Source organism: Psittacula echo (genome assembly GCF_963264785.1).
Source record: "Psittacula echo genome assembly, chromosome: 1".
NCBI lineage: Eukaryota > Metazoa > Chordata > Aves > Psittaciformes > Psittacidae > Psittacula > Psittacula echo.
Genome location: NC_137735.1, coordinates 64,086,967 through 64,114,952, shown reverse-complemented (window position 1 = coordinate 64,114,952; position 27,986 = coordinate 64,086,967). Strand labels below are relative to the sequence as shown.

The 27,986-nt window shown below is 34.9% G+C and overlaps 1 protein-coding gene across 4 annotated transcripts in view; it reads right to left on the bottom strand.

The window, feature by feature from the left end:
- The window catches only part of LRBA (LPS responsive beige-like anchor protein), a gene marked incomplete at its 5' end in the record, with an annotated part of 401,371 nt that overhangs the window by 265,440 nt on the left and 107,945 nt on the right, over positions 1-27,986 (bottom strand). For all 4 annotated transcript variants that reach the window (XM_080629345.1, XM_080629347.1, XM_080629346.1 and 1 more), the window contains 2 exons: positions 6,572-6,636; positions 26,073-26,134. In XM_080629345.1, the coding sequence (XP_080485471.1) occupies positions 6,572-6,636; positions 26,073-26,134 (127 nt within the window). The remainder of the gene's footprint in view (positions 1-6,571; positions 6,637-26,072; positions 26,135-27,986) is intronic.

Here is a 27,986-nt window from a genome sequence, read left to right as displayed (position 1 = left end):
GAAAAATATGTGCAAGCAAAGGAAATGAGACGGATAAGTTCCGGGTTAGTACTACTGATGTCCAACAATTGTCAATTTTAGCCAAAATATAGAAAAAGCTTTACCGGTGACATTTACGACAGTTGTTTAGGCATAAATCTCTCTTAAAGTACTACAGGGAGAAATTACATATGCTCCCGATACTACCACAACAGAAAACTCTGAGACAGGAAAGCTTACCTTTCTTGGCTACCTGCACTCTTCATAAACCAAGCATGTAAGAGACTCTCTTACTCCAAAAGAAGATATGTTCTACACAATTACACGATGTCTTTTATGGAATCTGACTGCTCAGTGTGCTAAGTGTTGGAATTACTGTTGCAAGGAAGTTTTACAATTGCTTTGTGGAACTTTACAGATATGCTATTCAATCATCAAAAAATACACCCAAGTCCATAAGGTCCTAAAGCCTGAAGTCTGAATACATTTACACCCTTAAAATAGGAGAGAAAAGAAACACAAAACAAAACCACACACAAAAAAATCAGGTCCTAATGAAAACTGGCCTGAGGTTGTGCTCACATTCTGAGAGACACTGCATGGTAGTAACACCATATGATTTCTGACAACTTTCTATGAGATAGCAATAGTGCAATACAAGTATACGCACAGGGTGTGGTATAATACCTTCATGTTACTCTTCTATTAACTTATTTTTGAAAGCAGATGCTACTAAAAACTTTCTACACACACAAAAAAATCTTAAAAAAGGAATTCCCAGGCACTCAAGTGTTTTATGATTTCGCTTTTTCACTGACTCAACAAATTAATGGTGCTCTCACAAGCAAAACCTACCTTTGTCACATATACACTCTCTAAAGTTATTAGCATCTCCAATAATAATGATTAACAATTAATGCAAGCTTTTTAGACTTAGTCCTCCCCAAAAAGCTTCTGTTTGCTCACTAAGTTGCAGCAAAGATGTTTCCAGTTACACAGAAATGATGCAATTTTAATCCATGCAGAGACGATCAAGCAACTCAGTGAAATAAAAAACTGGTATAAAAATAGCTGTGCATGTCACACCATACCTTAGTGTGCACACACAAAAGTCATACAGTGTCAAGAACCCCACCTCAAGTCACTTACCCATTTCTGAAACACATAAAGGCTACGACTTCTAATTTTCAGCACATTTTAAATGCTGTTTAAAGTCTAGCCTAATGACTTTCTGTAGTTCAAATTCAGACACCAACAAAGCTGCTTCTGCTATGAGACCAAAACAGTAACATACAAACTCAGAAACTAAATCACCAACAATCCCTTTTACAAAACCTACCACTTGAGCAGAATGGGTTGCTAAAAATAAGCAACAAGGAAATGTGGAAAACATTTTTTTCTCTTAAAAATCAAAACTTAGGTCCAGGTTCTATGTCATCAGAATCTCAGGACAAGGAGGCTGCAATAAGGGGACTGGTAGTAATCAATTCTACTTTGGATGTGACTACCTTTATCATTTTTATCCTGAGCCTTTTTCTGGTCAATTATGCATAAAACATAAGCCTGTTACCTTCCATTTTTTCATTAATAGCTGTATTTTTCTAACTATTTTCCATCACAGTAGTTGCTCCTATGGCAACACATTCTCTGAAATTCATTCCTCAGAGTGACCACACTCTATTACAAGTGGAAGACAACTGAATGGGGCAGCCTACATCTGTCCCCTATTTTCTATTAGGAAACTGTGCAAGTAATTGCCCAACTAGTCTGATTGCCAACTATTTTAATATTAAAAAATATCTGCATCTATGGCCAGTCAAAAGGAATACATACAATTAAAGAAAAGGAACAGCAGGTGACATATGTTGAAATTTTCTTATTACAGTTCCTTCTAAAAAAATTTTTCTAAAAAAATGCTATAGAAATACAGACGATTACAGCATTCCAGATTTTATACTACTGGATGTTATGGATTGGGAGAACAATAGCATTTACATGTAGTTATTTTTTGAGAGGTTTGGAGCTTTTTTTGTTGGTGAGTGGGATTTTTGCTTGCTAAGTACATTAGATTTGCATGTTGTCTGCCTTCCTTGTTCTCCCCGTGACTTTTGAATTCATTGGGTAATTCCAACAATTTTTTTTTTTTAATAAAAGACTAAAGTTTCTCAAAAATATTAGATATAAAATTTGTATTAAATCAACAGAGGATAAAAATCCTTGCAAGCATCCTTAAAAAACAAAACAAAAGCAAACCAGCTCTTTTCAAGTGCACTGAAAGTCATAACAGAAAATCCAATATAGGAGGAAAATCCTCAGATATTGCAGGAGAATTTTGATTAGATTTCATTCCTCATTAGACAACAAAGTATCTAGGAGGGAGAGAAAGATACAAAAAGACATTAGTTCTGCTTCTCCTGGATACGCTTGTGAATCCTTAAGTTTTAGTTGGGCTTTTTTGGTTAAGGATTTGAAAGGGCAAAGGCAAAAGAGAGGAAATCATACATGTATCCTGCTAGTTTAATTAGGTTATCTTTCAACCAAACTTTGGGTGACAGTTTTTTAAAGCAACTGCTTTCCAGATTTTGAATACTCATTTGCAGATGTATAAAAATGTACATATAGAACACAGTACTTAGTTCTTCGAATGATCAAGAAAACTATGCCTGTGAAAATTAAAATTAAGCATCTTTAAGAATCTCTTCAACCGAAAATGAGAAAGAATAATTGCTGCAGCATGCTTAGGAGACTGATCCCTCAACCCTTGCCATGCCAAAACCATTATCACCCCAAAGGGGATAATAACTGTCATGCCTAGTCTCAAGCTCGAGTATGTTTGTTAGTGCACTGACTGATACAGAAAACAAGGTCTAGCATAAAAGATGCTTCACACTAAAGTGTACTAATGAATCAAAGTGACAGGAGAGAGTTTTAACCGTCACAGAGCAAAGGAGTTATTTCCTCTACTTGACTAGTTAGCAAACAAGAGTATAACAAAAGAGACATTTGTACACACAAGGAAGCAAAACAAAGCTTCTCTTTTTTTTTCAGTTCAGAAATAATAGCTTGACCATCTCTTGCATAAAGAGGAAACATAATTAGTTTCAGGGTGAAAAAATGGAATCTGTCTGGACACCTTGGAATTCTTCAAAGGAGAGGACCAGTCATGACCATGAACCAGATCACACCTAAAGAATGGTTCCAGTGAACAAATTCCCTCACCAGAAAGCTCTAGCAGGTCAAGGCTCCAAAACAACATTCACTTTAAAGGGAGGACCCAAAGGTGAAAGGTAAGCACAAAGACTGAAATTGAGACTGACAGAAGTTCAGTGGGGTAAGGAAAATGTTTCGCAATCTATACTTCTGCTGCACAGATGACTCCGTACATAAGAGAAGCAGTGGGTACAGGCACCTTTTTAACAAGGTTTCAAAGAGCACTAATAGTGTTCCCAGACATTACAATAATAGTGAACAATACTCATTCATTTTTATTAAAAACAGATTAATGTTCAATGTAGCAATGTACTGAAATTGACATTTCTTTTCAGGCACAGAAAGAGGTTATTTCCCAATAGCTGCTGCTTTAGCTTTTTGTTTACATTCTGTACCTTCCTGTGTTTCTACAGGGCTTTTTCTGGTTTTAGTTTTGGGGTTTATTTCATTGTTGTTTTTTTTCTTCGGGGTGGTGGTGGGTTTTGTTTCTTTGTTTTCACTATGCCTGTAACTCAGCCTTCCTAAACTTCAGTGTTTTTTTAGTTTAGGTAGGCCTGTGGTTCTGTATTTTCACATACACGTTTTCACATTCTCTCCTATTTAGAGGGGTTTTTTTTCACTTCAAGATTCAAAATTTCACTGGGCTCAAACAAATCAATTCTGTTCTATATGTGCAGTGGACCCAAAATCATCTGGAAAGCCTGGAAGCAACTGTATGTGTAACACATTAGTTACTTGGGGACATGATGAAATTCAGAGCATTCTGAATGCAGCACACACATTGTAGATCTTACGAGTCCCAGAGGCAAACTTTCTGTACATATTTCTGTCCAGGGAATCCTAGCCAAAACACAGCAAGCCTCAACATAAAACTTTTAACTGCTGTGAGAGAGAGAGGTACATTCATACCTTTCAAATAAAAGTAAAAAATACATTTGAAAGCAAGTATAAGAAGATTTAGATCTCTTTTTCTAGATCTCTTTGTGAAAGATTTTTCAGTCATCTTATTTGCCTGCTAAACAAACAGTAGAACACACTTTAAACTGGAATATCCCCTGGGATGGTTAGTCAAAAAAAACCCTAGTAATAAACTCTGGGAATAAAACCCTGGTTTACAAGCGTTATAGGATGACCAAGACTTTCTCCACCAAGGCAGCAGACAATAGCAATTCTGTGATTCCAGAAATTCTAGGTAGTTCTTCCAGTCCTTGATTTTATTTATCCTAACACTCCACATGTCATGGTACCCCCACAGACATCCTCCCTTACTTGCTTAAATCAGTTCTGTCCTTTGTACAACTACCTTGTCTTCTTTTCTTGTGTACTTACAGAAACAATTTATAAATTCAAGTTTATTATAAAATTATGCAGTTAACACCTAAATCATTATTATCCAGCTATTTTCATTTTTAAGTTTTAATGAAAACATTTCAGCTTTTGGAGTTAAGATTATAATGTTATGGCAAAAATACTGAATATACAATAGCAAATACAGTAAAATACAAGGTCTGAAATGTTTTTTAATGTGTTAGTATACGTGCAACCTGCAAAAAGAGAAGAAAAGGGTAGTTCTGGAATATAAGTTCATGTCATATAAGGGATAATAGTTTCATTTTAGTGAATGCTGAAAAGCCACAAAGCACCACAATGACCAATTCAGCAATAACTTTAAAGGCTCCTATGAAGAGCAATGGACGGAAATAGAGAGATAAAAGGAGCCATTTTTAAGAAATTAATCTCCTCTCCCCCATAATGAAAGTTACGTTCCTACTTTCTTAAAAACAACTCTGCTATGAGCCAGAAATGAAATGAAGTAACAATTACTTAGATATTTTCTGCTAACCAAAACCACACTTCTCAGTCTTCAAGGGATCATTTGTCCCTGAGACAACCACTCTACTAAGGCTAGACTATAAGTTATTGATGTTGTTTATGGAGGTGGGGGAGTGATTCCATCTGTCTGTGATGGGCATTGCAGATTTTTAAAAAGAAAATAGTCAATTCCAAACAGTTTACTGATGGAATGCTCTCTGAAAGCTTGACCTGAACAAGCTGAGTAAGTGCTAGGCAACTGCTACTTACAACTCAGTCTCAGAAACTGATTTGTTCATGATAATCATCTTACACAGATGAACCATACATTGTGGTTTACACGTGTGTGGGATCTCTATGTTATCTATGCTAATAAAACATTAATCAAGAGGCAAATTTATAGCTGGCACTTTGTAAGTAAGGTCAGGACAGGTCAGCCTCACATAATAGGAAACAACTACAGGCTAGATCTTAACACTGTAACTGAACACCCTTGTTACTTTACCTTGGCCCTTGGGATCAAGACTAGTAGCAAAATGTTTTTTCTCCCTCAGAATGGTGCTTCCCTCACCATAAACTGAAATATGACCATTAAAATGGTCATTATTTTTATCCATCTTGAGAACATTCATACATTTTAAAAGAAAAACATCTGAAATAGCCATTTTCCCCTACACCTACAATGGTAAAAAACAAACAAACAAAAAAAAATCAAAAAAACCCCACCCCAAAACAAAACTTATGTAGCATTTTAATTTATGTGACAAATTATTTTGATTTTAACTCAGTAGCTGTCCTAATCCCCTAAAATTTATTTTCTATTGGGATTCTTACTAGCTCAAGTTACTCAGTAACAGAATTTAGGTATAGAAAAATGGCATTTCTTATATTATTCCTTAGCTAATGCATTAAGACATCTCAAAAAGAAAAAAAAGCCTTTAGAAAAGGTAAATATTGCTCTTAGTATGCCTCAGCAATCAATTCCTAACGAAGAAAATATTGATGGTTCTGAACAGTCACTACAAGTCAAAGAGCATGGCCTCATCACCTGCTCTGTCATTTTCTATACATTCCAGTAATATACATATATAGTTACAGACAGAACATTAAACTAATTGGTAATATCAACAGATTTTATTTTTTTTCCTTAAAGGGAGTCCCTTTCTATTTGGAAGCAGATAGGAAATAAATGAGCAAACTGGAATCTAATTTTTGAGACAGAGGGTTATCATACAGTTCCTAGCTATAATGTCTTCCAAATATCAGTTCCCTTCCTGAAGAGATTAGCTGAATACAAATTACAGTTTCAATGTTAACCACTGTACAAGGACAGGAAAAAGCAAATCCATGACACACCGACAAGTGAAATATTTAATGAAACTAAAGAGCATTCAGATTCTGCAAAATCCCATAGTCAGTATTAGAATTGAACCGAAGTACTAAAGAAATCATGCTTGTAAAACTCAAATAAAACAACACAAAAAGGCATAAGAAAAACTCTCACAAATATTTCAAGCCACACAACTTCTTGAAGGCTAACACACAGGCGCTTTGAAATATTGTGACTTACCTTCCTTCATTGACAAGCTCAATAAAGGCAAGGCCAGCATTCTTTTGTATGGAGTTCTGCCACTCCTGGGAAAAACACAAGAGAAAACTGGTTGTATAAAAACAAAACTAAGAAAAAACATTTTCAGCTACAAAGTTACACACTTTCTTTTCAATCTTTGCAACTTACACCACCATCAGTAAATGTACAAGGCACGAACTGTGTGCTAATCAGGAAGGAAACATTGCCAGCATGAAGAAGCAGAACTGTATCATTTACTCAAAATCATACTCTGCAGAGAAGGAAACACAAGAATATCCCACAAACAACTGCACAATTTTCTTTTGCTGTGTTATGTAGTAATTCTGATTGCTTTTTGCCTTATTGAACTTTGATAATGCTAGAAGCAAACTGTTTCATGTTAACGTAAGGCTCATTCTTTACACACAAATTTCTCTTACAGTTTAAAGTCTGGTTAACATATATGCCGATAATAATCCTCACCTCAGCATCACAGAGTCATCTCTACTGAAAGCAATCTGCTAATAACTCAAATATTGCATCATTAACACCTAGTAAATTTCAAAACAACTTTTAACACATTTTTAACCATCTGAATTTTTAACACACTGAAGTAATGGTAACGTCAGACACAAGAGCACTGCACATTTCTTACATCCAATTGACTCCTGAATTTCAGCAAAATTCTAAACCTCAAACACGTAGGCAGGTTTTGCCTGGCCCCAAGAAAGAAACCAACACAGATGACCTATCACTGGGGCTTGCTTCCCTGATTTGAAAGCTGAGCTAAAAACAGAATTGGTTTAACAAAAACACCAAGAAGATTTTTTGATTCTAAACTCAATAGGAACAAGTTGACAGAGCTAAAATTTAGGGTAGTAAGTATGTGAACCTTTTATTTTGGAGGAAATGTAGAGGCATTTGCATAGAACAGGGCAAATACAACTGTTGGTTTAAACTCTACCAATTTTCTAAACAGATTCTGCAGCAAACAGGTTGTTAAGTTTCATACGCTTTTCCACATCAGCTTCTTTGATTTTTTTTTCAGTCTGTGTTGTATGAAATAATAATCCTAAAGATTATTCACATCGCTACTTCTATCACTGTGGTTCTTATCCAAAATCTCACCAGCTCCAGAACAGGGAAAAAAGGCAAAACTAAATTCTCTTGCATAAATTTCAGATTTGTGTAATATTTGCAGAATATAGGAGGTTTTAATACCCAGTGTCAGAGTACATTTTTTCCAGCTCAGTAACACAGAATTACCTCTCAGTCAGTGACACAAAGGTTTGATCAGATATACACAAAAGCCAGTGGAACAATGTTTCTTTACAGTTTAAATCCTGCCCCCCCAAGCCCTTCCCCCCCAAAAAAAAACCCAAACAAACAAACAGAAAGAGATTTCCAGATTTCAAATGCAGTGGAGAGATTGTAACTCTTATCACTTGACATGTTCCAGGCCCTACTTATTCTTTTGTCACTTTTTAGGTGCAATGGTTTTCAAGTAGTCAGAATTAAGAGTAGAATAACTGGAAATTTTGATTTATTATTCATTATGAATTATAAATGTGTTTAATTTCTTTTTATATAACTACTTTATATGCATTAATAAGCAAGCACCACGCTAAGCACCAGCTAAGCTCCATTTACATATTATCACATATGGGGGTTTGTGGGGTTTTTTTTGAGGTCACATAACGTAGCATCATTGGTCTTCACTGTAACACATTATACTGTAAGATCTTCTTAGTATTTCTCCCACTATCCTTCCCCCAGTTTTTCCCTATTGCCTTGTTATAGCTTACATGGCTTCATGTTCGTCTGTAAGCTGTCTGAAGTAGCTTTAAGCATTTATTCTTTTTTTTAAAAAAAGCTTTTTAGCCGCTAATATTCCAAACAAAATAGCATATGCAAATAATCCACGTAAGTTTTTTAAATGTAATATAAAGCTGTAAACATGATATTTTCATATCTTCATATGATAATTGACACTATTCTGTTAGCTTAAATGGGCAAAAGCTCAAACAAAGCAAAATAATTCTTTCCATTTAAGACATTGTCCATCTGTTGCTCTGCTCTTTTTTAAAGAGCTCATTACAATACGTGAAAACTTAATTGGTGAAGATGGAGGTTGCCAAAAGTGAAAAGAAAGTGCATTTATCATGATACTTTTCAGCATTTTTCTCCATATCAGACATCATCAAAGGAGGTGTTAGTCTAAACAATTTCATAAATCACAGCTGAACACACCCTAAAGCTAATTTTAATAGTTGAAAGAAAAGACTAATGGTCATCATCTTTCATGATCCATTCAATATTTCCCCACAGTACATGTTCTCTCTCAAACAATTACACTCAGTATGCATATTGCATTATTATATCAACATCTTAGTTATCCATCTCCCTAAGGTATCAGGGAAAAATCACGTTAAAAGCCTCAAACTCAACCGCTAATGCAACTAAATAACTACAAAACACACTTCAGCACTTTCCTAAGGAAGGACTGCAAGGGAAGATCAACAAAGCCAATATTTTCATACCTGTTCTAAGCTGTACTTAATTGATCATCATTTCCTACAGATATAAATGTTTAGTAACAGAGACATAACCTACTTTTAATGCTTTCGGTCAGTGTACGCTCAACAGTGAAGCATGAAAAAAATCCCTGGAAGCTCTAAACACTATTCACAAATATCTATAACAAAAAACAACCAATACAAGGAGACAAATAAGAAATCACATTTTATTCTAATACTATGTCTGATGTGGAAATATCCTAGCTCTTTATTGTTTCACATACTTCCTTAATGGAATCTGTAAACACTTCTGCAAGTACTTTAGATAAAATGCCAGTACTATATCCTTTTCTGCAACTGTACTTCAAATCTCATATGAATTATAATTTGGTATTGAATAACACGTTACATTTCCTGTAGCTACAGCACAACTCTGCCCTAACTAAAATCATATACCAGTTCTCTATAGCACCAATTTTATATTAACAAGTTTCATTAACACATTCTTACTGAGTGCCCAAGGATCATCAAATGCAAACATTAAAAAGTACTGGTCTTAACCCCTTCTTTCAGAAACTAATGATCTCCTTCAAGGTTATATCATGCCCTACTGTTGTCCCATTTGAGTTAGGCTGAGTTTATTTAATTAATTCTAACTAATCATCAGTCATATGACAGTACCAAATACTCTAATAATAAACTCATAAATTACTCCATTTCCTTTGTGTAGGAAATACATTTTGGCCAAAGACTACTACATTCATTAGACCGTAACCAACAATGAGATTAGTCTAGCAAAAGAATCTTTAGTAATTCTGTATTCCATTTTATTTCCTTTCAGGTATATATGCATGTGTAGTTATCTCAGTCTTCAAATGCATTGAAAAGTCTTCTGTACTATGTGATTCTTCAATTTCCTTTCTTAAAAATTAGGTATATCTCTGACCATAAGGCATCATCAGACAAGTGTTCTTGAAAAACTCTACATTGAATTTGAATTTCCCAGTGTCAATTCGATTGATCAATCATCTTCCTCCATTTGTTGTTGGCTCCCTACTTATCCTGAATATCCTTGTTCAGATCCAGTACTTCAGGAGCTTCTTATTTGCCAGAACAGGCCTGCCCAAAAGCCTTTTCTATAAGCAGCAGTTCATAGGAACCAGCTTCAAACCAAAGAAATGCAGGTGGTTCTTTACGCAGTACATTACACATTAGTGGAATCTATCACACCAAAGGATGCTGTGGTGACTAGAAGTTCAACAGGATCACGAGGAGCCTGAACATGTACATGAAAGGAAAATATATTGATACTGACTAAATAACACAAAAACTACATCCAATTCATAAAATACCCCAAGCTGACTATAGCTGAAAGTGGAAGGTTATCATACAGGCTTGTTTTACTCTTCTTCAGCATCTCTTTGTGTCTATTATCTAATCCAATATAGCCATTCCTAAAACCTAGTCACTCAAAAAGATGCAAAGAAAATTTTGCTGGTAAACATTTTTGCTGGTTTGTAATCTGAAGTGCTTGCCTGTAGGCAGCAAATGGATATACCCCTCCTCACTTGTACACTTCTAGGAAAAAAATATAACCATATTTCAAACAACACAAAATACATAGTCTTCAAGCTATATAAAAGCATTTGCAAAACCAATCTGTCAAATGGTCTGATAGCTAAATAATTAAATGTGGATCTTTAACAGAATATTTAAAACATTTCCAATAGAGGAAAATGGCTTTATTTTCAATTGCAGGCAACTGCATTGCTACTTTTGTTCATATATACATACACCTGCATGATCCTTAGTAATTCATTTTTGTCTAAAAGTTAAAAAAATATCCTAACAAGGTCAATATATTGCACAATTAAGAAATTTATCTATCAGTTGAAATACACATTCATAAGCAAGCAAAAAAGAACCAGTTCTTTGCTAATCCATTCTTTCCATAAAGCTGGTGGAGTTTTAAGAATTTATTTTGGCTATGAAACAAAGGAGAAGGATGACTTTGGTACTGCCAACTATGAATGGAGCATGAAGGAGCACAGTGGGAAAATGTGTTAACATATGACTAAGAGACATATTATATCCTAGAGTAAAGGTCAAATCTGCATGAAAAACTTGTTCATAGAGAGATATACTAATCTTTAAGTGCCTAAAGTAAACTACCAAGAACTTTTCAGCAGTGTTTGCACTTGGTGTCAGCACTCTCTCAGCACCACATCCACTACAGGCTTGAATGAACATCTACTGAAAAGTAGATTATATCTCAGCTGAGTTCTTAATAATTAAAAAAAAAAAAAAAAACACCAACCAAAACCCAAAACCCAGGTTAGACTGCATGTTAAGCAGAATTTCTGCAAACATAAATTCCTTTTAAAGAATTGAATCATGCTTATTTTATTCTACAAAGCTCCATTGAAAAAAAATTAAAACCAACATGGAATTATGGGAAATAATGTCTAGAAATACAATGCAGTAATTTAATATCAAAATTAGCTCAGGCTAAGTAGTACACGAAACAAAAATTTTGCAAGGATGTGACATTTTAATATACAAGTAACATGAAAACACATTTGGAGACAATGTTATCTAGTATATATACGGTCATACCTGGATGCTAAAATAAAATTTTAAAACCATAAATCAATAATGGAAGAATGATTAGAAACTGACTGAGAAAAAAAAATTATTTCAATAATTATATACATGGTCCTTTCTCTACAGAAGAACATCACTGTTGCTGAATCTTGACACAAAGAAAGAACTTAAAAAAATATTTACTACTACACTAAAAATTCAGAACATCTTGTCAGGGGAAAACTTAAAACAAGCTTGAATTTATTGAAATTTCCACAATGGATACTATTCCACACTAAACAATAGCTTGTCTATGAAAGCTTTAACATGGCATATATGTAACAAGTCAAGCTATGTCACTAATCAATACAGAGGGTTTGATTTCAATAAGGGTGATAAAAGTTACTCTAACCCTGGCCAGCTACAAGCTCTCAACAGATGATCATCATTAGGCCTCTATCGGGGTTCCACATACTCAAGCTATACAAATGTGTCCTATTAATACATGAGTCTGTCTGTTTGGCAACTCCAGTCTTAAGACAAATGGCAGCTGCTGCCCCTCAAGGTCTGAAGTCAAGTCCTCAGGGAATCTAAAAACCCAACTGGAAAAATCAAGGCCTGTTCATTAGAGACTGCTCCAGGGGAAACTTGCAAGGCTGCCATTAGAACTATATAAAAGAGCTAATTATTTTTATAAGACTTTAAAACTATCAAACACACTCAGTTACAATAAAAAGTATTTACTGCTGGCATTCCATTAAAATGACATTGCTTTTTGTCAAAAAATCAGCTAGTGACAGTACACAACCGAAGTCTTTGTATTAAAAATTTTAATGAGTCTTCTAGGAGAAAGTTGTGTAAAAATTAACTAGATGAGATAGCTTCTCAAGTAAAGGTATAACACCAAGCATGCTGTTGAAGGAAAATATTCCAAACATACTCACATCAAACTAAATAATGAACTATAAAGCTGGGCTGAGATTATGCGTGTGATTATGTACCCCTGAAAAGGACAAGAAAGTCAAGAAAAACACATGCTCAGCATTGCAAAACTGCCTGAAAAGAACACAGCACTCTTGTTTACAACCTATGCTGTTAACCAGTAACTGAAAATGCTGCAGTACACCAGTGTATTGATAAAAGGCACATGGCCCAGTTGGTATCAAATACCAAGATCGAGCAGAAAAAAATTAAAACCAAAAGCGTTTCAGTATTTTTCCTCTGATAAAACACAGAAACAAAGATTATAACAATGATAGCTACTTTCATAAAATATACTCTGGGGAAGATTTGGAACATGATTTTTTTATTCATAACCACAAAACTGTTTACCATTTTAGCTATCAAACAGAATCAAAGTTTCTTATACTGAAATATTTTTCCAGCTGCACTGCATGACAACACTGTATTGAATTCTAACGGTCTAACAGATCACTGCTATAGAGTATTTATTACACAGTATTTATTACAAATCTTTTAAAAGTGCTATATGAAATTCATTAGTGTTCCTTAATCAATTCTTGGATCAACATGCACTTTACATTCCGACAGCCTAATTCAAAAAAGCAATTACGACCCTAGTCCTTATGTAAAAGGACGACAGAAAGAAGCTATGTTACACTAGTTTAAAAGAATGAAAATGTAAAGAAAACAGATTAGGAATGATTTATATCAATGCCTAGTGCTGAAGTTAATTACAACTAACCCAATAAAATAGTGCCTTTATTATTGTACAGCAAGTAATAACCTTAGACGCAGAAAACAGAATTCTTTACTGACTTTTGCATGCTCAATTCCACAGCACATTACATGAAGAATTAAAGAAGCAGTAAATAAGCCACACAGAAACAGCAGGTTTTTAACTAAAAGCAGAAGACTCCCCTGCTGTTTAACCATTTGGGATATTCCATGTAAACAGAGCTGCCTATAAACTGGTATTATGTTGTTAGTGGTAAATGCCTAAAACTACCTTATAATGAGAGTTTAATTTCAATATCTAAAAGTTTGAGTTCAAGTCACAATAAGTTTTTACAGATTCTGAAAATAAATCATACACACATAGAGCTGGAGTAGTTTGCATACTTCAGTACTACATAGTTCAGTAAAATACTAAATAAAAAACTGTCAGCTTGTCAATGACTTATGCCATGAGATTACTCTGAGACAACTATTGTCTTCTCCACAAACTACACAAATCTATCCTAAACCATACAGTATTATGAAAGATAGACTACATAAAATCTTACAGCACATACAATCTTCAACAACTACACACAGCCAGAAAATCTTGACAGAGGTTGCAGCTGTCATATTTTATAGTAATACAAATTTCCTTAAAACAGGATTTTAGTAGTAAAACTAAAATCACATAATCCAAAAGTTCATGCAAAATATGAAAATATCACTGTCTGCAATCTGAAAGGTCACATAAAATTATGAAAATATCACTCACTGCATAAATAAAATGCTATCAGTAATAATTAGCACAGCATAAGAGCTGCAGAGAAATCAAACATTTTATCTAGTATCAAAAAAGTATGAATACATATATGAAAAACATTCATTACATGCCTTTTATAGAGGTTTAACTCATGACCTGACAAATAAAATCTTGCCCCTAGAACCAATGTCAGATTAAGATGAAACAGGTAAGTTTATGTTAAACTCCAGTTCATTTACAATCCCAGTAAAGCCAGTTCATTTACAGTCCCAATACAGCCACAAGTTGTAGAATAGGGAAAGACTGAATGAGTGTATCACTGATTTCAGGTCCTGATGGAGGAAGCAATTTGCTTGGGCAGCCTCTCCCCTTCTCTCTCCCACTGGCAGGCTGTTGCCATGACTCCTCATGAAACGAAATTAGGGGTCAGGTTTGAGTTCATGTAGCAGCAAACCTTTTCCACCGCAGCTTCCTCTTCAGGTTCTTTAACCATCGCCTATTTTCAATGCTGAGATGAAAGACAGTAGCTTCAGGAAGAATAGGAACAGAAATCTTAAACATTAATTGAGAAACCGAAGTATCAAGCGGTTCTGTAAATATGCAGCCATTGGAAGCAAGAAACTAAAAGTCAAAAGAGATGAGTCAGAAAAACAAAGTGAGGAAAAGGGGCAACGTAAGAAGAACAAAGGGAAGAGATCCAAATAATCAAGTTGCAGTGCCAGCATCATTTTTATGCAGAAAGAAAAACAAACTGAGGAACGGCAGGATTATAAAGCAACTGCCTCACCTTCAGCAGTTTTTTGTTTAACTGTGATTCTAATTTGAGTTTTTGTAAAATCACTGCACGGAAAAAGCTATCTTCAAAGGTAGACTACTAATTATAAGGACAAGAAAACCACAGCATGCTCCTTGCTGCACAGTTGCACTAGCAGTGATAGATTGATTCCACCAATAGCAACATTCATCATTGCCATCACTAAACAGGAGAAACCTTCCTGCTCAATGTCTGATTAAATAAATCAAATAAAAAACTCAACAATATACGCAGTGAATATTATTATGGAACTAAAAGCCCCGTTGTATTACCCTTTTACCTAACTGTAGCTTTGTTTCCATTTAAACTCTCATAATGAATGCATGCAAACTATGAACAAGATTCCTGTTATCATTGTACCTTTGAGGGAATGAAACCAAAGTATGTAAACCAATCCTACCTCTTCACTTTAAAGACAGAATGTCCAAATCTGCCCCTTATCATTCCCTTGGCAGTCCTATCCTAACGCAGATCTTTAAGAAAAGATTTAGAGAAAAGGAAGCTAAATCATTTTTTTTCCAACAAAAAAAGGCAGAAAACCTAAATGTGTCTCTTCCATTACACTCTATTTGCATATTACATTCTCTTCCTCATCCTACATCTGTTATCTTCATTCAGATTAAAATATTCTGGGTATCCATTATTCCACTGTTACACGACACCAGGCAACACAGGGTTCTATTGTCATCTGCCCCTGTACGTTGCTACAATAAACATGATAAACAATAGTTTTCTGCTCCTTTCACTGCAAATCTTCCCCCCACACACACACTCACCAAACGAATTTTCCAGAAAAGGAGGAATATAACCACTTCTGGTTTAAGTAGAAATAGAAATAAATGTCTTCATAAATTCCAGCTGATTCTTCTGAATCAAATTTGACTCAGAACTAGGATATAACCACCTAACAGACATTTACCTCAACATCATATTGATTGCTGCATAATATGAATTACAAGTTTTTTCACTTAAACAAGTGAAAGATTAGTGCATCATCATCTTCAATAAGATAGATGCTTTACCAGTTGCAGAGATATATAAAAAGATACAGATGAGTATAAATAAGACTAAAGGTTAAACAATAAACTGAACAGCACTACCGTGCAAAGCTTCTCCTGACACAAATGAGTAAACAGTACTGCTCCCCAAACCACATGCTTCTTAAGCAGTTTTGCTTGGAAACAGAGACACATTATTTGGTTTATTAACATGAACAAAAATTTTCACATATTTGTGATTAATATAAAGTCAGTGACAAGCGCTGCTGCTCACTGAACTTTCCATAATCTCATACCCCTCCCCTCCACTAAACCTCTTTCCATGGTCTCAAATTAAACAGACTAGCTGTAAAACAGCAGGGTGTCAAATTAAAGCACACTTTATTTTCAGAGGTCTCCACACTTCGCGGCTGACTTCCTGTCAGGAAGAGTTCCATTTCAGTGCAGAGCCCCATCAGCAGGGAGCTCACAGAATTAAGTGCCAGTTGATATTACTTTGTTTTGCATTTACCACCCATGAGAATATTGTTCAAAGATCTAGTTATAAAGTCAGCATGGTATCATCCTTCTGACTAGACTGCCAAGCCACAGGGTGTGCTCTCACTGCACAAAACTCACCTTAAATGGTGGTGTTTTTTTAAGTCCTAGTGTGCTGGTGAAGCAACAGGATGCCTTTTTTCTTCAGAAAAGTCTTGCTTCTGTAGCTAAATTATGTTCCCTTAGTTTTGAACATCTGCAGCACTGTACATTAAGGGAAATGAAGCTGTCCTGTTCCCCCATCACAGCCCCAAGATTCACATTTACATTTGACAATCCATTCTTATCCCTAAACATAAAAATTTATACATCAATCATACAAATTCTCAGCAACACAGTTTTAAAGGCTAATATTTCTAGCTGTAGTGAACATGTGTTCCATTAAAACCCACACCAACAATATGTCCTAGATTCCTGACCAAATTCAAGGAATTTTCATTTCATAAGGTAATTTTTCTTAGTAAGAGCCTATCATATCCAAAAAGCCTACAGAACAACCACTAAAGATTGTATTAAAAAAAAAAATATCAGGGAGAGAAAATCCTCATTTCCCCTCCAAAACTGAACTGTAGGAAACAATTCTATTTTAGTAAGATGACCTCAAGAAAGGTCATCTCTCTTCACTCCAGTGTGGCAAACTATTTCTAAGAATGGCTTTGTGGTTTTAAACCCTATCTTTTACCTGTTCCTCTATCCAAAGTTTACCATTCATGTTGATTTCTCCAAGCATACTGTCCGAAGAAACAATGCTTCGTATCAGTTCACAGAAAAATATCATGGCTTTACCATACCTATCCACTTGTACTACACACCCCTACATATAGCACCCATTCCAATTTCTTTACATATAATTTTTGAATTTATTTTTGTTCAAAACCACAAAGTTCACAATTACTCTTCAGAAAACAGCTGCATAGTATAAACCAAAAAACACTGGTTCCTTCATGCTACTTTTCTCAGTTTGCACCTGCAACTGATAGCTTGCTTTTACTGAACACTTCAAAATACAGTGGCTTCAGACTGCAGTGGGCATTTTTCAGTGGGTCAAAAGTATGCCTAGGTAAAACAAGTTATTTCTATAACTTTGACGATTATATCTAACACACAGAAAACTCAACCCCATTTATTAGAAGTATAACATATCAGATATTCTTCTTGCTTTCTCACACTAAATGTAACACATCATAGTTTGTGCTCATCATAAAATCCCACATCATACATTTCATCTCCAAACTGGGGAGTGAGAAAACCTTTGAAATATACTCCTAGAGTAAGACTTATGGAAACATATAAGGAGATAAAGCCAAAGTACTATTTCACACATCTTAACTACTGTGACCACTACCTGTCAGGATATAAACATCAAGTGCTTATTGCATCATTAAGTCAAGAAAAGGTCACTTCTTACACACAGTCTCAGCAAATCATTCCCAATACATTCCAACCTCTTTCCACATATAAGGCAACAGCAGAGTTTAAGTTATAAACTTCCTTGATTTTTACTACTAAACACACTATGAATATACATCCACTTCATAAACTCACAAAAGAAAGTGTTCTATCGCAATTTAACTGTTTTAAATTTAGCCACTGATGGACATGAATGTTTTAAACTCCCTATCTGTAGGCCATACTAATTGTAAACAAGGCACATTATTCCTGAAGCCAACAACTACACCATACAGAAAAGACAGAGTTCACACATGTAAGTGTAGCAAACTAAAGCAGAATCTGAGAAGTGTAAGCCTTAGTAATTATTATGAAGAATAACAGTTTGAAAGAAACTCCTATTTCAACATGTTAGAGTGCTCTCAAAGCAATTCCTTGCAATTCAACAGGTTAAATATTGCAGGAAATTATATGCAATTAAACTTTCAAACAATTGAGAAAGCAACAGGAAATCAAAGCAGGACTGACATTCCAACAGACAAATTTTGTTACCCTGAAGTTTCACACAGAATGTATTACAATAATCTAGGTCTGGAGAAACAAAAATCTGTATACTGCTTAAGTCCAAGGGGAAAAAAAAACCACAGCTAATTTAAAATATAATTTCAACACACTCTGGTTCAAAAGAAAGGTTTTCCCAGCTGTTTCCATTTATTTCAATCTTATCTGAATTGCACTTCAGTTACCTACCAACCTGATCTGCAGTTCCAAACACTTGGAAAGTACAACACAGTTCAACGAAGCAAGCAGCAAAACAACCATAGCACAAAGTAATCCATTTGCAATTATTCCAAGTACTCTGCTTAGTGACATATACCCAACATGGAAGTTGTCAATACACATTTTCAGCACCCAAAGGGAGATCATCAGAGATGGAGGAAAAACTCCCACTTGAGAAAGAAAAAAGCCACAGTATGTGTAAAAAATCCCAGATATATCAAGTATAACAGAGAATCCAAGCAATCCAGACACCAGATTTGATATTCTAACCTTCTGTTTTGTTAGAAAGAAACTTACTGACAACATTGTATTTCATATCCAAGCACCAAAGGACTGCACTACAGGAGTCTGGATTCCACAGCCAGTGTCGTCCCACACCTTCCAAGGGCTTTCATTCAATTTCTCCAGAGTTAATATCACTGACCACCAGCAAAATAGCATACTGTGTTGACATCAAGTGCCTTGCAACACAGAAGAATGCAGAAGCCCTAAACTTTATCCCCAAGACCTTACAGAAAAGAACTGATTTTTCATATATCACCACCAAAGAAGGAAACTGCAATTGAGGATAACACACATTAATCACAATGTTGCTTTTATAGATTGAGAGAGCTTAATTTTTTTCCACATGCCTGGTAAATTTCCTTAAACTTCAGGACAACTAATTACTTTGGGAGCATATGCTGAAATTTTCCCTTCAACAGATTATTCTACTTAGTGATAACAACAAGTATTACCTGAAACATTACTTGAAACTTCTGTCTCTTCTACCCCAGGAGAGCACTTTGATAGCATTGTTCCTGGCTACTGTGCAATCTACCTTCCCCTGTCTCTCACTTTGACCACAGTCTCCATCCTCCAAAACTAAGTAATTATGGATGAAAATATACATTACAGGGGAAAAAGAATAACGGGAATTTTTGAAGAGGAAATAGTTTGTCATGTAAAATTGGTTCACTGAAAATATCCTGAAGCAGCACTGTAAATAAAGCTCAACAGAGATTCCTCAACTACTTTCCATCCAATAGCATCTTAAATAATTGGGTGAGAACCTCCCATTTCATGTAACAGCTACAAGAGCCATGTGATTATTTGCTACAAAATTGCACTAGGAGTATTCCTACTACTGCCTGCATAACAATAACATGCTTAGCAATCCCATGTTTTCAAATGTTAGGGTTTACATGGTTTTATTAATATGCCTAGCTTCAGATTCTAAATAATCCATAATAGAGTTAAATGATTTTGAATACTCTCAGTTCCTTCAACAGTCACCTCATCTCTACAACAAATTGGGTGGCAGATATTCTTCAAAACTTCCAAATTCTTCAAAAGAGTACAAGGGTGGAAAAAAAGTACACTAAGAAGTCTCTGGCAAACCTGCAGGCCAAGTATTTTTCTGTGCATCTCAACACAATGTCTTCATACGAAACTGGAAATATTGATACTTCGTAACATCGCACAGAAAGCTAGCAATACACGGCAAACACTTATGGGCATAATCCATGCAACATCTTCCCCCAAACATAACAATTTAGACTTTGGGAAGTTATCTGTTGAGATCTAAATCATTTTCATTTGCCTAACATAGTTATGTTTGTAATAATTTTATCACAAGAACCATCTATTATTAAAACATTTCTGGTTTGGCTTTTTTTGAAACTCAAATACAGCCACATTCGTTTTTTTAAAAATAAAGATCCTATTACCATGAGTTCACACTGTATAAAAAGAAAAACTTCCAACTCCAGAAAAATGGCTTTTAAAAGAAAATTAGAACATGCATTAAAATTGATACAAATTCATACAGCACCTTACAAGATCCCTGCAAAATCTGCGCTCTGCACCAAAATATATACATTATTTAGATCACAGATCTAAAGTAGTATTAGATCTCATTTCAAATTATTTTCAGCTCTTAGAACACAAACGGATTAGGTGAAAAAATATTATCTTAATCAAAATCATTATCTAACACTTGGGGCACATAAAAAGTATGCAAACAGCATTGTTTCTCTTCACATCTAAACCAGGATACTGTTAAGAGTTTAGGTGCTTCTGTTGAGTTAGCTGCTATGATATCATTGTGACATAGCTCTTCAGATAACCTATACCCAATTCAATTAAAACTTCATAGTGATCACTATAGTTATCCATCACATCAAATTGCACTTAAAAGTAAATTAGGAACCAGTGCAGATCACAGAGCATCAGTATAATGTGTTCTCTCTACAAGTAACAAGCACTGAAAACCAGCCATCTTCTATGTCAACTAAAATCTCCAAGTAATTCAAAGGCTTACCACATCTTAGAACACACTGCAGAAATCCATTCCTGAGATAATGAATTTAGATTGTTGTTAAACAGCTTTTTCCTGAGCACAGGACACCCAGAAAAGCCTGACCATCTTACTGCATTTTATATTCAAGTACTCAGGAGGGAGGGGGGAGATGAGTGTGTGCAACAAAATCTGCTGAAAAATCAAAATTGTAACAACCATCCTACTGCTCTTCCTGAGGGGAATTACCCTATCATATTGTTCGTATATGGTGCATGACTGTATGGCCCATGTTGATATTGTCTACATAATTAAGAATCCTCATCAGAGTAAGAGGCGTGATGCAACTAAAATACAGCCCATGCAAAACATGAATATTGACCTCTTTATGAGCAACAGAATCTGCTAGCAAAGGAATTTAGTAGCATATAAAAGAAAGATCCTGCTAAAGAAAGACCTTTTGCCAACAATTTGCCATTTAACCACTGATAATTGGTTTGGTGAGTTGATTTAGACAAGAAAAAAAATGTTTGCCTACACAGGGAGTAAGACCGATTTTCACAGCGTAATTTTTTTGCCTTTACTGCTACTAATCAGCCTCTGCTGTATTTTTAAGATGAACATGCACTGCCTTGGATCATGCTTTTCTCTCCAAAAAATAACTCCAAAAACTATCAGCACAACACATGACATATTCAACTGTAATCATATTTCATTAGGCCATATGAACAGATGTTATCATGTAAAAAAAAAATCTGAAATATCAGAGTTTATGTTTCCCTCTTCCATCTCCACACAAAAGATATTATTTATGAAGGTCCTATATAAATCTAACAACTACAGCTACATAGTTATATTGCAATATATCACGTTAATATTTCTAGAAGATAAAATACCTAGAGATTAAACGTATTAAAACACTGGTCTTGGTTTGATGTATGCCATCGGCTATCAAGAATGTGCCCTAAATCCCACTGAAACAACAGGGGACAGAAGAAGGAGGAACCAAGAAGCTTTTATATCTTGAACTAGCAAGCAGGGTGTATGTGCAGGTAGTGGTGGTGATGGGGTCAGAAAAGTTGTTGAAATATGCATTAATTTTCAACTGCAAACTCTTGAAAAAAATTGGGTGGCTTCCACCAATTGTAGAAAATTATACAAGAACTGAATAGTAATGAAATCAGTTAGTGTAAGTTTATTTTATGGTCTAGAAAATGTAGGTTCAGTAGGAAAAAAGCTCTTAAGTCAAAGATGGATCTGACAAGAACCACCTAATTAGTTGTCTTACACATATTCCACTGACAATTCAGTTGACTTACTACACAAAGAAACAGTTTTCAAGCGCTGCAAACTCTGTAAATTCAAAGGCATCAGGGAAAATTATGGAACCTATTTCAACTATTTTTGTATCTTTTCACCTTGGCACTACGGTAATAGGCCAAATGCTTCATGTATGTGAGCAAGGAATAAATGTTTTTATACTTTCATGACAGAGTAGGGAAGATGACAGTATTTCCCACTTAGTCATGTATTTCAAGGAAACACCTGACAAATGAAAGGAAGCACAGTAGCATATTTGCTTTATGGATAAACATGCACTCAATTCATACGTGCCCCTTTGCATTTTAGGGATAGAGCAAGAGCCCTTTTAGATGAAAACGCTTTATTCAGGGGTGATATCTGTTTCTCCACACAGAAGCCTTGTCTCACAATAGTATATGAACACTTCTAACACCCTGACGTCACTCATTTAAAAGCGGTATATAGACACAGGACTTCTCTCTTTCGGCTGGTTTAATTACCCCAACAGAATGCCAGGCCAGACTAGATGGTGCTTCTAGGTTCACTGTACTGTATGCATTTCTGATAAATGGGAAAAGAATAGATGACCTGGCAGAAGGCTCAGACAATAACATGTGATTTACAGGACATGAATGCAGCTACTATAAGATTTATCTGACAGCTCTCTCCGATAGTGGACTGTTGAGTATCCGATGGAATGATTTCTAGTCTGGAAAGTCTGCTACTGAGTAGCCATACACATTATTTATTTATTAGATGTTTTGGGTTGAAACCATTTTTAAATGATGCACTTCACAATGCTCAGCCATAAATTTAGTTTTAAACCCTAGAAGGGAGGTAGTGTTATTGGAATGTGTGTCAGACTGAATTAGGATGAGCAACACAACGCTTTTATAAAGCGGCCTTGAATGCAACGTCGATTCTTTCAAAAACGATATTAACGTCAAATAAGCAGGAACACTTTGCAGTAATATTAAATGAAAGATTTCTTTATGTTTTGATAGATTTATATAAACGTAAGTATACACACAGAGACACGTCTCAAAATGTAGCGTGTCTATCAAAAAACACAACTGTTTTTGTCTTAGAAAAGCCTTCTGTCTGTATCTCAAACCACTTGTTTCTCCTTTTATCTTGGTTTAAACATTAGGCAATACATAAACATGTAAACACGAAACTAAAACACAAAAGCAATTGTCTTTTTCCAGATGCCTAAATACATAAATTTTAAAGGAGAGAAAAAATTAACGGGGAGTCACAAACAGTTGCACGGAATGTTGTCTTTTGCAACTTTTTTAAATCTCTTTACTTGAGAAAGAGCTTTACTCACATCATTTTATGAAAAAGTAGTTGTGAGACATTACTATTCCATATTGTATTTCTAGTAAAGAAAGAACATATTCCAGACAGAAATCTAAATAAACATCAGAAAAATTTCGGATGTTTCAGAAAAACAATCCAAGTGCTTACATCACATATAGAACGTTTAAAACAAACTCTGAGAAAGAGGTTATCATAAAAACCACCACAGATATTAATCAGAGCAATCTTTCAATTTCATAAAATGGTGCCTGACAAATTTGCAAAGTTTTATATTGAATTTGCAGATACTTACTTCGTGACTATGCCACATTATTTATGTGATTAAAAACTAGTTTTTGACCTGATCTTTTGATCTTTGGCACTTCATCCTCTCCATCTCCTCTTAAAAATTAATTAAAATTTTAGCAAAAGGCTATCACTTAATTTCCCACCCTATCTTGGGGGGGGGGGAGAAGAAAAAAGGGGAAAAAAAAAAAGAAAAAAAAAAAAAAAAATCAATCAAGCTCAACCCCATCTCCTCCCAGTATCTGTAAAATGTCAGCTAGAAATTCAATTTCATATCTCTCTAGCTTTCATGTGGCAAAAAGACAGTTCACTTCTTAACAAAATAAATCACTTCTGTGATTGCCATGCTGACCTCTTTGAATTAGGAAAATTCAAAGTGAAAAATGTAATTATCACCCCAGAACAATCTGTATACATCTGGAGCTAATTTTAGATTCATTTCTCACATCATTTTTCATATTCTGCCAAAAAATTACAGCTGCTATGTAACTTTAAGAAGACTTTGAGGTCTTTGTGACTTTATTGGTTTATTTCTACTGTTTTACAAAGAACAACCTTAGCCTCTGCAACGAGCACTGCTAAGCAATCACGATAGCCTCAATTTGATTAGATTAGCATTAAGTGGCATTGTGACACATATGACAAATAGATGCATTAAAGCACGTCATTTATTCCTTATCCTTTCCACTTCCCAAACTTAAACAAGTGACGTACAGTACAGAGCACAACATGATTTCAAAAAAAAGATTAGATTACCCTACCAAAAAAGAAGGGAAGGTCAACCACTAATTGTTGATACAAGCAACATGGATAATGAAAATTAATTTTTAAATGGTAATACCAAGCTGTCACACACATATTCAATACTCAGATTATTTTTACTCTAACACATTAACAAATGAACAGTAAAATTTGTATAGGGATTTCTTGTTAGAGAGGATTATTTTCTAATTTAAGTCAGCAGCAAATTCGTATTCTAGAATTAATGAACAATGTCCACTTCCAGTATTGCCATATGTAAAATAACAATCTCTAAGTTCCAAAAGTTCCATAAGGAATATTAAATTCCTTTCAGGGTAAAGACATATTATATTTTCTGAGGAAGACTGAAAACTAGATGAACAAAGTTCTAGAACCTTTCATTAATACCAAGCTCACTAGAAAACATAACTACTCTTCACTAGTTCATTGTAAAATCTATTAGGTGTAATCTCCAGAAGTAATTGTTCTTATTACACTTTATTGACAACGCAGACTATCGATTTTTCACACCTTCTATGATTCTTTCATTTGTATTCATGAAATGTCTATCAGCACACTCTAAATAAATTTGGCAATATAGGCACTAAAATGAATAAATCGATGTGAAGAAACATTAATTTTGCATTATCCTTATTCGTCAGGCAAGCAAACCATAAGGGTTGTAAATGAAGGTCAAAGGTTTTGAAATGGGTCAGAACCCTTGACCTCTAGACCAATACCATTCCCATTAAAAAAGGCTATTTTAAAGTTTTAAGTAGGGGAATTTACTACCAGAAACGTATCATTTTTAAGGCATCAAAAGAAAGGTTCAATAAAAATAGTCTTCCATTTAATTACAAAAAAAAAGAAAGCAAGAAACCCAAAAAGCAAATCCAATTAATATACCAAGATTTTAAGAATCTTAGGCTCTGGCTCTTTTCTAACCACAGAAACAGGGAATTCTCAGGTTCCTAAACATCTAAAATCGCTCTGCCTTTAGGAATGCAGAATGCCCCGAACTGCTGACAACCAGGGTTGCTTTCTTATTTTTTTCTCAAATTCTTAGTACTTGTCATATCAATTAAGAATGACAGGGTTTCAAAAGTATTTATCACTCATACACAAAAGAAAAAATCCTACTCATCCCAGAGGATTCAGCATGCCAACATGCAGAAATCAATCTGCTTCTTTAACCTTAATATTTTAGTGGTCCTACTTTATTTTACATAAATGGCAGTACAGAATTACTTAGGAATATCACCATCAGGGTTATGTAGATCTTAATAGTAAGGTAATACCTTACTAAGGGTAAAACCCTTAATATCTTCTTTTTCTGATTGACTAAACAATTACTAAGAAGTTGGGATTTTTTTAATCAAAAGGCCTTGCCCATACTCTTTCTACCTATTAAACATAACCTTAAATTTAAAGTCAAATTTAAAGTAAAATTTTAACTGTAATTTCCACCATGCTCAAAGGCAGCACTTTCAGACAACATTGTTAATTAAACCTCACCTGAGAGCAAAGAAGCATCACCAGCTCCACAACTGAACTGCTAGATTTCATGCACACAAGACCTACAAAAGGAAAAAATGGTACACATAAATGCACGCTTACATGGCACTAGCCGTAAACACAACTGTTTTGAAGTGCAATAGAGTAGGAGTAGAAGCATTTTGACAAAAAAAAGAAAGCTGTAATTCTCATACCACTTCCAGGTTTTGTACTTTATCAGCACAAAATAAAAGTACGCATGTAAAAGGAAGATCATAAATTCCATGCCTTGCATCTAAAGATGCAGCTAATAGTAATACATTACCTCCATTATTTAGTTTCACAAATGTTTGTATGTCAAAATGATCAGAAGTGTGGTTAACATATGTTACATTAATCCACTGTATTTACATTTTGGTATTTCTTGAAGGATTGGGTCATTATATATGCAGAGAAGGGAAATGGCTTTATGACCTTTGCTTTCTCCATTGCGCGTTCTCCTTTCAGCCCCCAGCTATCAATCAAGTTTCCATTTTGTTTCATGGCAGCAGACATCCCAAACACTCTTATTAGTACTTTGACCCTTAACCCCACACTAAACCTTCGCAGAAGTGCAAGCAGTAACCTATTATATATTCTCGATTGTTTATAAACTAATTTGACTACTACTCTTATTTGTATTTGCATTTTGTTTTAGGCTTGTCTGGGTTTTAGGCCCCAAAATTGGTTTCATGTGTTTATTTTTCTCTTCCCTATCACATAAAGCTTTGAGAAAAATCACTTTCCTGTTATTTTTAAATTAATGAAATAAATCTGTTCATAAGCCATTATCAAAGCTTCCATTAAAATGTTTGTCAGCTAAAGCAATACCCATATGTATAATCAAAAGCAGAATCCCATCTTTTTCAGTCTTACAGAAGACAATTCACATAAGTCTTCCTGCCAACTCTTCCTACTCCAAAAGTAACACAAGCTAAATTCCTAAACTAAAAACCTTTCATTTCAGTGAAGTTTAATGAAGTTTCAATTTTGTTATCAGCAGTCTTTAGTAAAACGTTTACCAGTGTTTGGTATTTACTTGTGTTTCTGATAACGTTAACTGCATTCAGCACTACATACAGGACGTCTGTCCTAACCCATAAAAGAAGTAGTTTCAAAAATGTTTTTTAAAGGAGAGCTTTAATTGCCCAGGAAGCAACTAGATCTATTAGTGCAAATACAGCTTGATGTGTAAGCGATCAGCTCGTAACCATAAGCTGCTAACACGGGAGTGCTCATTACTGGAAGTTGCAACAACCTTAGGCCCTAATTTAATTCACTGCTTTAACTGGGCAAAACTCACAATTTTCACTTTAAAAATCAGTGGACAAAGCAACTTACATAAGCAAATCATGATAAAATTGAAAGCTGGTGTTCACTACTAAATTCACAGTGTTCCAATAAACAAGATTTTTTAAACTGAGGACATTAATGTCTGCATTGCAGAACTGAGCCTTGTTTTTAAACGGAGAGAAACCCACCTGTAGAAAGAAAATTCAATCATCTCAAGCTCAGTCAATTTTAAGCCAACACCAGAAAGAGCCATGATCTTTGTTGTGCACCTGAATTTTCACCTTCTCAGAAGTATCAGAGAATTCTTCTCAATACTGACAATCTTTTCTGTATGATTGCCTTCCAATTAGAAACCAGAAAGACAGAAGCAAATTCACATACAAGAAAGAGATACAACACAACATGCCCTGCTGACATAGCTCCCAAGAAGCCTTCTGTTGCAGTGGCACAGTAAAAGTATAAGGACTTTGTACTTAACTTTCTAAACTATACTCTATGCTTTGCATTGAAGTGTTGATCCTGATACCATGTTTTCAAAACGCATTTCATACACCAGGTTCTATGGAACAATGCCCTGGAAGAGCTGGAGAACTAAAGAAGAGA